The 12,341-nt window shown below is 38.5% G+C and overlaps 1 protein-coding gene across 1 annotated transcript; it reads left to right on the top strand.

Moving 5' to 3' along the window:
- Window positions 1-5,491: 5,491 nt before the first annotated feature.
- LOC111018504 (reticulon-like protein B22) lies at window positions 5,492-12,341 on the top strand. The gene is made up of 4 exons (XM_022294612.2): window positions 5,492-5,773; window positions 5,927-6,068; window positions 11,467-11,536; window positions 11,953-12,341. Exons 1-4 carry the CDS (start codon window positions 5,547-5,549, stop codon window positions 12,066-12,068), a joined length of 555 nt encoding a protein of 184 aa, XP_022150304.1. The 5' UTR covers window positions 5,492-5,546; the 3' UTR covers window positions 12,069-12,341.

Raw genomic sequence — 12,341 nt, 5'->3', positions numbered from 1 at the left:
TTTAATTAATTTAATTAACAACCCACTTCCTTGGCCAAAACAAGCATAGCTTAGTGGTAATTTGACATATACCTCAAACTAAGAGATTGTGAATTCGAATATCTCTCTCACTCGTCTCCTTAGTTGCATTTTGGTGGAGTTGAACATCTTCTCTTAAAGGCTCTCTCTTGAAATCCAAATTCTCTCACATTTAAAAGACGGTGTTCCCACAAACCGATCCTTGCCAAGGGGAATAGTAGGGAAGACTTTTTGGCGGCATTGGAGTGGTCGGATTCGATCCCTTCACCTGAATTTCCAGAATTTACTCCACCATGCCTCTGTGAGCTGATGACTTGCTTGGGCACAGAGCTTAGATCTAATAGCTAATTTATATCCATGCTTGATAGTATAGTTACATTACTTGGTAAGATGACATACTCACTTCTTCCTGAAGCTTTAACACATCTCACTGCCTTGTTGGAGTAATAAAATCCGAAACCCACTTCTTAGAACTCGGATTCTGATTGACAAAGATTGGGCGGAAAGTGGATTCTCTCGGGATCCAAGCATCCTCATAAAAGTCAATAGAGATGAACCATCTCCCACCACCTTCCTCAGCCGATTAACAGAAGCTTGTGGCACCAAACCAAACCTTGCCAAAAATAAGAAAAGCAAGAGTCAGTTTCTGCATGAAGAAGATCCATTCCAGGAGCATAAATCCCTTTAATGGTTTTAGCCACAGTAAAGACGGATGGTGAATATAACGCCATAATTGCTTTGAAAGTTAAGAAACTACCTTTGTTGTCTATGATAGTAAAGGATCATTTTCTTTTGCCATGTCATATAGCTCAGAGGTTGCAGCTTAGGAGAAAGTCAATATTCTTTTGATTCTTGATTACACGACCGAGGGGAACAAACTTATCAAAAGCACACCATAGTTTCGGGCTGTTGAGAAATTAGATGCTCCAAATAATTTTCCCTTCCACAGTTCTATCTAGTTATCTAAACTAATCGCAAAACAAAGAGAAATATAGGAAAAGTAATAAACAACACAACAGATTTATGGGTTACGTCCAGTCTTCCGTTCAGATGCAGGTTCCACTATAATCAGAGATTGGATACAAAACATTCAAATATCTACCCAGATATTCAACCTCTAGAGGTCCCAACAAAAACCATCTAGCTTCTAAGTATTATAATACACTATACTTAGGTACAGGAATGAAAAACGCTCACTAAACCCACGGGATACAGACTCCTTTTCACACACTGCCCACAACCACTCAATTCTCTTTTATTTTGGGTTCTGTACAAATAAAACCTTAACAAAATGGCCCTCTTTATAGGAAGCCAAATATTCTAATCCTTATAGAAAAAAACAATATTATAATCCTGATAAGAAAACAACATCCTACTCGTTGTAGGAATCGTTAGTAGCGTTGAAAATCTTCTTCTTCATAGGACATGAGTTTCCTATTTTGGCTTAATTATCCCAAAAATCTCCCATTTGGAGACAAAACATCGATCTTGCCTCCCTCTATACCGATAGTGTCCCATCATCTTGGCAACCCCGCCAAGGCTCAATTCTACCAACAGTAATTGACTCTCATATGCTCGACCCTACCCAAGCTCCGTCTGAGATTGCCTCGAGACTGAGAATCCTACGTGGTATTGTCTCCCATATGCTAGAGACACAGCCACGTTGTCACACTCGATCTAAGTGGTCCCTCATGCTTCCTTCTTCACTCGCGCCCAACGACTCCTGAAGAAAGATTTTCATTGTGATGACTTGACATTCCTATTCAAGTCTGTTGCCACATTAGAGACTTCGCCCTTGACTTCAATACCCACTATAGTCTCCCCCCTTGATGCACTCCTTCGCCTACGCGACTTCATCAGCTTGGCAAACCGTCTAACAACTGGGGCTCGAAATTGACAACCTGTTGAACAACTCACTGAGCTGTTCTCCTTTCTCTTTCCTTTACTTCCCAACTATTATACTTGAACTAATGGCAGAATTCTATCTTTTATACTGGTTGTCATTGCTACAGATTCTTTCAAAGTCTCGCCCTGAACCATCTGCAGCCATGTGCATCCTTTGTCTCTCAGATCCCCTGACAATCTCAAATCTTGACACATAAAGTGAAGCTTCCTTGTGGCCCACTGCCACTACCTCGGATCCCCTCAGAAGTTTCCAACTACCCTCTGCGAACTTACTCTTGAACCATTGTCGTCCAGTTTTCCAGCATACAACAAATTGTTTCTGAAGCTTGGAACATACTTGACACCTCGCAACACCAACTCTTTTCCCCCATTAGTCTTCAAACAGACATCCCCAATTTCTCTAACCTTGGAGGCACTCTCATTTCCCATTCTTACCTCGCTGTGTTGGCTAGTAAAAGATGTGAACTACTTTCTGTTTGAAGATACACGTGCTGATGCTGTAGTATCCACAACCCACTCTGATGGTTTGCTCTACCGAGTCGCTCTTAACATAGGCTAGAAACTCTTCTACTTATTCTGAAATATTAGAAGAATCACCCTTCTGTTGATCATCCTTAAGTTTCCTACAAAACCTCTTAATGTGTCCCTTCTTGTGGCAGTAAAAACATTCCATGTACATCTCCACTACTACTCCCACTTCTCTGGTTGTTATATTGCTGCTTTCCATTGTAACTCATCTTCCCTTTTCTCTTACTCTGAGCCACTAATGGTGATTCCCAACTATTCTCCTCTTCAGAAGTGGATACAGAATTCTTCTCACTCCCTTTTTTTGTTAACCTCCTCGACAATTACAGCATTACAGATATCTGAAATTTTTTTGACTCTTATCCCCCAATGAATTCGACATCACCGTCTTCATCGTCTCCCAACTATTAGGCAAAGAAGACATCAATTTTACAGTCTTCACCTCACCTGAAAAAGTGATTTGCATTGACTCTAACTTATTCATCAGATCAGTGACCTCATTTATATAGGAGTTCACTGAGGTACCTTCCTCCATATGGATTTTGAAGTATCTCGTAATGAGATACACCTTACTGTTGGCAGAAGGTTTTTCATACCTGTTAGTCAAAGCCTTCATCAGTCCCATTATTGTTTTCTGACTCGCCATGAAGCTTGCCACATTCATCGATAAGCACAACCTGATGATTGCTACTGCTTGCTCATCACCTTGCTGTTGGTAGAAGATTTTTCATACCTGTTAGTCAAAGCCTTAATCAGTCCCATTGTTGTTTTCTGACTCGCCACGAGGCTCGCCACATTCATCGATAAGCACAACCTGATGATTGATACTGCTTGCTCATCCATCTCTGTCCACTATTTATCTAATATCCCAGTGGCTGGTTGTTCTTTTAGCATTTTATGAATCTTATTGGATGTAAGAAGACCTGTCACTTGCATCTTCCAAAACCAAAAATTCTCCCCATCAAATCTCAACACTGCCTCAATGTGACTTATGACTGGATCTCATGAAACTTCAACCTTCTGCTCTGATACCACTTGTTGGGAAATTAGATGCTCCAAATAATTTCTCATTTCACAGTTCTATCCAGTTATCTAAGCCAATCGTAAAACAAAGAGAAATATAGGGAAAGTAATAAACGACGCAATAGATTTATACTAGTTCACCACAACAGTTTATGAGTATATTCAATCTTCCACTCAGATGCAGGTTCCATTATAATCAAAGATTGGATACAAAACATTGAAATATCTCTCTCAAATATTTACCCTCTAGAGGTTCCAACAAAAACCCTCTAACTTTTAAGTATTATAACACACTATACTTAGAGGTACATGAATGAAAAACGCTCACTAAACTCACGGGATACCCCACAACTACTCAATTATGGTGTGAGTTTCTTGTTTTGGCTCCATTATCCCAACACGAGCTTCAGAAACAATTGTCCAAATAAACAAGAGGGTCCTCAAAATCCTCCCTCGAAGGTTAATAAAATTTCTTGTGGTGTGAGCCATATTTGTTTATTTTCCTTCGTGCAGGACCAAATCCATGACACAAATCATTCATTAAGAGGGGCAAAGATAGGAGAGGGTACGAGATGTTCTGGAGGTTATAAAGATTAAAAAAATTGGTTTTATGAACAGCGATCCATCTGACTTTTAATTAAAAAGAAGCATGAAAGATAAATGAGCCGAAAATTACCAAGATGACAAGAATCGAAAGAAATTCCACCCACGGTTGAGACAGAGCTGCTGAAATTAAAAGAAATACAATAGTTGGCAAGATTGAGAGAGAGACATAAGGTAGAGGGGTTGTGCGTTGCTGGCGATAGAGAATTAAGCTTGAGAGAGGCAGACAATTTTCTATTCAAGCTTTTTTTTTTTTTTTAACACGAATAATTTAGAACTTAGAAACTTTTCATTTGATTTGTTTTTATTATTCGTTCAAAAAGGGTTAAAATATCATCTTAGTCCCATTAACTACATAAATTTTATCTAATAAATCATTCTACTTTTAAAAGACATTTAGTAAAATTAACCGATACGTCGTAGACATACAATTGAATTTTGTCACCTTAGAGATCAAAAAGGTAATTTGCCATATAATATTTAACATTTTTGGTTTGTTAACATATTTAAAGTTCAAAATTTAGATTCAATATTTAAGGTTTAGAGTTTAAGGTTTATGAATTTTTTTTTTTCATATTTGTATATATAATCCATTAGATTTTCCAAAGTTGATTTTCCTTTTCATATTCCGGGTTTATAATTTAAGATTTATTTGTACATAAAATCCAGGTTAAATGCAAAGTATACCCTTGATTTTTTGGTAAGTTTATGCCTCCATTTTTTTAAAAGTTTCAATTCTATCTTAAAGTTGTCTTATAAAATACTATACTCTTCTATCAACTTTTTCGTTAGAAAAAAAAAAAAGTGACGTAGCAAGTGAGTTGGGTGATAAATTGTCAAAATAGAGGTACACGTGGACATATAGATATAGGTGATTTCAATTATGTCACCATACCTTAAGTTTCAATTACACCCCTATAGATTAGAAGTATCATTTTCACGATTTCAACTTTAAAATTTTTCAAAACAACTTTTACATTAGCTTACTGATCGTGCAAAGCTGATAGTTGATCGACTTATCCCAAATCGACCAATCACCATCGTTTGATCGAGAAAATCCAAACTCCTTAAGAACTAACATTACTTAAACTATTTCGAAAGCAACGGTACTAGGCTTTGATATTCCAATTATCAACACTAGAATAAGACATCATTTTTTGTTCGGAGGAGGACCACAAATTATGACTCAAATATGTACAATATCTACTTGTACTGCATCGGTCATCCGAACAACTCGCCCAATCCTACGACAAGCGAGAGTCAAACAGGAAGGCACCATGGAGAGACCATGACCCAATGTACCCTTGGAAACCAATGAAGGCATTGGCATGTTTCAATTTGAGGGGTGAAATTGTAAAATCACATGCACATCACGTCATTCAATTGTTTATTAAATAATGTATTAAAACAAAACAAAAAGGTTCTCTGTAATTTTGACGAATGGTGGTTTGGCAGAGGGTTTGCGAATTGCGATGATGAGTCAAATAGGGCGGAGGAGCGAATCAGAAATGGCGAATCGCACCATTCACAGCACCACACAACTTGGGAAACCCATGGTTGCTCTCATTTGCGGTTCTTTGGTATATTACCACTGCGCCTTTCGAAACTCCAGCCTCCTCTCCCTCGTTGCCGACGTTTTCATCGTTCTCCTCTGCTCCCTCGCCATTCTCGGCCTTCTCTTCCGCCATATGAACATCTCGTAAGCTGTTCTTCTTGGGTTTTTTTCATTTTTTTATTGATTGCTTCAAAGTAGTGTTGCTGAACTTAAATCCTTCATCTGTGTGCATATTCTTGTCGTCGCAATCATCTTCTATTGTAATCTGTGAGCCAAATTTTGAACAATTCGCTGCAGGGTACCGGTGGATCCGCTTGAGTGGCAAATATCGCAGGATACTGCTAATGGTTTGGTTGCTTGGTTAGCCAATACCATTGGTGCTGCTGAGTCTGTTCTTAGGGTGGCAGCAACGGGGCATGACAAGAGGCTTTTTCTCAAGGTATTGCTCTTAGATTATAATTAATAGTTTGTACATTGCTGCACTTCTACACTGTTTTCACAAGTAATAACTAGCTTTCTTTTAGTCAATTCTAAGTTATTGTATGAACTTGCGTAGAAGAAGTATCTGAAATTGCATATTAGCAGTTCTTTCTACAATCCCATGGTTGCTCTAATTTGTGGAGTGTCAAGCATCTCAAAGTACTAGAGTTCGTCTCTGTTTGGCTTTGAATGCAGTTCACTTAGAAAGTATCAAAGAAACATTAGAGGTTTCACCTCCCGTGGTTAGATCAAATAACTTTTTGTTAAGCAATCAATACTTTTCATGGATAAGTGCGGAACTCTTATTCGGAGATAAGAAATAAAAACAGCTCGTAGAAAACCTAGGCTACTTCACAGCCCAAAACTAAAAATTACAAATAAAGATGCAAGAATTCTCAATTAAAGAGAAGAAAAACAGTCCAACAAAGATCCTAAAAAGTCATAGAAACATCTCCAAAAGCCTATCACAATCATTACATAAAAAAAATATCATAAATCTCATCCTTGGTAGGGAAGTAAGCCCTTAAAATTTTCCAAATAGCTCCAACGGAAAAAAGAAAACCAAAAGGAGGAGCAAACATAGAAGCCCAACGAGGATCTTTAGGATGAAAAGAAGCTTACAGAAGCTAAAAGTTCACCAGGCAAAGAGACCCGATCCCTCAGTCTGATCCCACAAGGCAAAATCAAATATAATTTTTTCCTTTCCACTAGAGATTGGTTATTTGAGAATTGTGGAAATCCTACTTTCATACGATATCTTAATGAGCTTATATGTAATTATCAATAAAGTCATTTTAATTTTATCTATAAACATATCAAAATCCCATTCCTAGCAACAATGTCATTTTCTGTAAATATTTCTATTGGAATTGACAGCCAACCACAACCAATATTAGTGTTAAATATAAAGGAATATTGTTATGTTGTCTGAAACGATACGCTAATTCTCCAAAATCATTCCCGAAGGTGAATACATCAAAAGATCTATACCCTTGTCCCCAAAATTTTTTCTTTACACACCTAGCCTTTTCTGAATCTTCTGAAGGGAAACCCTTTTTAATAACAAAAGGAATTTCCATTGATTCTGAAGGAGAAAAAACATTCTCAGGCCTTGTGATCTCAGTTTCTTTATTTCCACATAAGGGAGCTACCTCTCCATCCATCTTGAAAGTATCAACTTCTGCTCCTCCCTTGGTTCTTTCCAATCCAAATCAGAATAATAGCACTCATCTCACTACTAAGAGTTCCATAAACAAATATTTGAGAGACGACTTTATTTTCACCCATTTTCTTCCTTGAAAACTTGTTTTCCCTTGTCAAAATTCCGGGAGTCCTGAATAAGGTAGTGACTGGTGCTCTTACTAAGATCCTCGTTTAGCCTTTCTTCTCCAGAAAACTAGAACTTCATCTACTAGTCTAATTGTATTACCACCATCTGGACTTCTATTTCTGTTTGAAAACTGACCATCAGCCGGCAAAATACCATTCTTTTCAAGAGAAATAAACATCTCTTTCCTTATTTACTAGGCCAACTGGTAATTTTATGGAGAGGACTTTCCAAGTACCTAACATGTGCTGATAAAACAAATTCCAGTTCCTTTATTTTCATGCTCAAATTTAATGATTTTCCTTTTTCCACACTTCGAATTAATGACACTAATTCCTTACTCTTGGACCCTGAATCATCAGCCTCAATAACTATTCCAATTTCTGAAAACTCCAGTGTTTTCTCTTCCTTACCCCACCTCTTTATTAAAGTTTTTAGAACTCCTTGGCATCTCTTTGTATTTATTCGTACTTTCCAAACTATGAGCATTAAAGAATGGTCTTGGAACTAAACTTTTCCACCTATCTGCATTGACTTTTTGACTTTTTATCAACCTCCTTACAGATTGAATTTTTTTTATGAATCTGATTCATTTTCCAATTTCTTCTCCCATCGAATTGCATCATGGAATTTCCACAATTCAAGTCTTTGCCATGGATCAACACATTGCAATCTATTTCGTGGACAAGGACTACCCATAACACCAATCATTATATTTCTTTTAACTCAAATTCAAAACTTCTAAGTAGCAATCCAGTTTCTAATTTGGATTAAACCCCCCAAAGGCTTCAAAGATCTGTTTTTCGCAAACCACCAAAAGTATGCCTCTCAACTTTAGCCATTATCTATCCACCATAACAGGAATAACATCTGGTTTCTCATGTTTAATGGCGTTCCATCTATCAAACTTGAATTGGAAAATTCCCACTTCCTTCCACCGTGCCAATTCACATAAACAAATCCATTGGCAACCTTTTCGTGCATTTAAGCAAAGATTTGCCCACGGATTAAGCCTACCTATCTCATCAAAATCCACCTTTTTTTTTATAAGATACTGGAACAATATATTCAAAAAATACCCTTAACAGCAGAGGGTGGAGGTCACCCTCTCCTAAGGACTATACCGTCACAACTTTCCAATCATTTGCTACTAAGCTATAATTACAAAAGAATTTTTTATGGTTAATGGCCCACTAAGAAGTAAGATTCAGTAAATTCATACAAAAAGAATCCTCTGGGACCTTTTATCAACGAAAGTTTACTGTTCCTTTAATCTTCAAAACTCCACCTTTAAAGCTTAAGCAATTGCAAATCAGTCATCATGCCAATTCAATCTAGTAATTGAAATTGTACAATCTCAATTTATCTCTGCAGAATATATTTGTTTCCTTTCCTTACCCAAAACTCCTTTGGCAACCTCTTACTTTCTTCAAAATTGAAGGAAGGCTCCTTATTTGTCCTATTGTGAAAAGATTGCAAATCGTCTTCAAAACAACCTGGCTGCTTCCTTTCTTCACGAACTTTTTCCATTCCTTTTTTTGAATTTTCCTTAACAATTTCATGTCATTTCCAAAAAGATGGCCTATCCTCGTCTGTTTTTCCCTTAAGGGACAAAAGTCCTTCCTTTTTTACTATCAGCAGTAAAATTAGATATTTCAGCATACCAACATAATGATTCACATTCTCCAAACTCATTACACTGTTTTTGGATCTAGTCCTCTGTCCTTATAACAAACATACTGTTTAATGGAGATTGAAGAAGCTCCACCAGAGGCGTTTCTAATCAAAGCACCTTGTTCCAAATTAATCTATTGCTAAAGGAGTAGGATTATTTTTCTCCTCCAGCTTAAAAAGAGAACCACAGCTTCGGAGAAAGCAGGGAATGCCCTAATTGAAAAGTACTTGTATACTGCCCTACAACTACTTAATTGTAACCTTTCATCTTGATCCTGTGTATCCAAGAACTGACTTTGCTTTACCTACCTACATTCTTCACTCATCTACTTTTAGTTATCTGCTGCATTGATGGTAGTCTTGCATATTAGAGTGATAATTATTCAGAATGTTAGATCTATGAAAAAATATAGTGCACTGTTTCTTTTGCCATCTATACTATTTTTTAATTACAACTTATTTTTTTATTATTACTATTTGGGGGGTCTTTTCGAACCACTTCGGGTTGATGTTGGGTTATGATACCTCGGCTTCCTAATTCCATCTTGTTCTCGGACATTTTGGAACAAATTTTTTCTTGTTTCTTTTAGTTACAACCATACTAATAGAGTGTAGGCTGTGACGCCCACATAGTGGACAAGTGGTGGCGACATGCATATGTCACCCATCAGACCATGTTGAGGGCCGAGAGAGAAGTGTCGTGATGCGACCAAGGAGGATAGTGCATCACCTATCACACCTCATGGATGTGCATAAGAATGCCTAGAGAAAGCGTATGCAAAATGCAAGGCGAAGGCGATGTCAGTGGTGTTGGTGACAAGCTCAATGGGGGCCAGTTGGGCCCTGGGCCATGATCCTAGAAGTCGGGGTTCCGTCGAGAGTTTGGACGAGCGGCTTTAGAGTTAGATGCATATTAGTGAGATATGCAAGCACGCCAAGTTTCATGCCAATCGGAGTTCAGACGTGCGCTCTACGTTGGCGAGTGACTCCTCGCCACTTTGCACGTACACACCTTCCAGACCAAGAATGCATTAGAATGTACCTTAGAGGGAGGCATGGTGTCAGCTCTCCACCACCCCTGGGCCCTGTGGCCTAAGTGAGCTACCCCATGGCACATGCGTGTGTCATGGTGTGGGCGAGCGTTGCAAGACCAGGGTTTTGGGCATCTTCCTTCGAGAATGGGAATCTCAAGGACAGTGTCGTGCGGCACAGGTGTGCCGGCATTGCGCCTCGTCCCATGGGCTGGAGGTTGAACATAGGGGCCGTTATGCAGTACGGTATGCTCGAAAGACAAGGTACGGGCGCGGGAGTCATCGTGCCTCGATTACGTCTGGATGGATGGATGTCCGAAAGGTCCCGATCATAAATACAAGTCTATGGGTCGGTTCTTGATAAGCGTGTCCAAGTGAGCAGTGAAGTCCGATGACATCTCGATGCTCGGGGTGGCATCCTACAGTACCTGTGGGCATGTGGTAAGTGAGAAAAAGCTAGTCTTTGCCCGGTAAGCGGCAAGACTCATCCCGGTTGCCAAGTTTGGTCATTCCTTGTTCGGATCTCGGTAGGAATCATCCCAGCAGTATCCGGTAAGGCCGTTTAGCCCGTTATTGACTAGTTTCTCGGCAGGAATGGTCTTAGAGGCGTCCGATGGGCCCGATAAGCTAGTTTTGACATAGTTAAGTGGTAGGAATATCCCGGTTGTACACGGTTGGCGTTTTAAGCTCATTCTGACCCCATTATAGGTCAGAACTCATCCGGGTAAGGTCCTGGCTCATCGTAGGAGCGGGACGGCCGAGTGGCCAAGAACTACAATGGTTGAAAAAGCGAATTGAAGCTCAGTCGAGGAAGAAAGAATCTCGTCTAAGGTCCGACAAAGCCACAAAGGGCGCGAAAAGTGGATTGGGGCTAAAGTTTCCCGTAAGGCTGGCCATGGTCGAGCTTAGATCATGGTGCTGCGCGGTTGAGAAATGTACGACTATGACAGTAGGCTCCTATACCATTACTATTACATCTAATGAATCTAGACAATTTTATATGGACATTTTTTATTACCTATGAATTTTAAACCTCTTATAATCCAATGGGGTCCATAATGCCGTATCATATCACATTAATTAAATAAGAATATTATTCATACAAATTGCATACCTGAGGTTCTTGTCTGTTTAGCAGTTAGATCAAATAATAAAATTTAGATATCATATAACTTGTATCCATTGTCATTGATAAACTGTGAGGTTTAATCAGTACATATTAATTGCTTCTGTAGTTAATCCATCTTCTTAAAAGGAATAGCTGTACTCATTTTCTCATATTGTGATGGATGTTGTAAACTAAAGTTATTGAAATCTTTCTCTAGGTCGTTGTTTGCCTTTATGCTCTCTCTGTGCTGGGAAGATTGGTTTCAGGTGTTACAGTTGCCTACACTGGTATGTTTCCCCTATCTCTGCTGTCCTACAAGAAAAGAAATATGCATGACCATTTGATAGGACAATTTTCTCCGCTCTTCATATTTGACCTGTCATGCGAATATGGATCGTAGCAGAGTAATTAACTCCACCATCTGATTTGTCGCTCAGTAGTTATAGGCTTATTTAGTAACGTTTATATTTCTTGTTTCATGTATGCTTATGTTTCTTTCAAAATAAGAAATAGGAAACAAGAAATAGAAATGTGATGAAACCTATATATATTTGTTTGCAACTTCCCCATCTTTTTTTAAACTTTTCAAATGGGAGTAGGCCGAGGCTTATTTCTGTTCAGATTAGGGAGAAATTAGATTGTTTTAGCATATTTATGGAAGCAATCTGTGCGTGATTGATGCATAAGAGCTTTGGATTAACAGGTTTATGCATGTTGTGCGTATACATGGTGTTGGAGAATTCTGAGTCAACCAGTGGTTCCGTTTTTCCTTTTTCAAGGAGAGGAAACGACCCCACTTCGCACCAAGATGCCATCTAGTCTTCTTCGCTGCTTACTGTAGATATCTCTGTGAATATTATATTATATTATCTACAATTGTTTGTTCAGGTGGAGTAATAAATTTATTTGATGGAAAAAGATTTATTTTTCCATCTTCGACTTTTAGAGAGGCAAGTAATGATCTAACCGATTGAACTATGGGGATATTGGTTAAGTATTCTGGCACTTTCTAGGCAAAATGCCTTGGAGAAACTTAAAAGGGATGAAACATGTTTACAAGTATTGGAATGCATCAATGGTTTTACTCTTAAA

Source organism: Momordica charantia (assembly GCF_013281855.1).
Source record: "Momordica charantia cultivar OHB3-1 chromosome 8 unlocalized genomic scaffold, Mcharantia_2.0 BLBB01000008.1, whole genome shotgun sequence".
Lineage (NCBI taxonomy): Eukaryota > Viridiplantae > Streptophyta > Magnoliopsida > Cucurbitales > Cucurbitaceae > Momordica > Momordica charantia.
The sequence above is the reverse complement of the archived record's forward strand: the minus strand, read 5'-3'. Positions and strand labels throughout refer to the sequence as shown.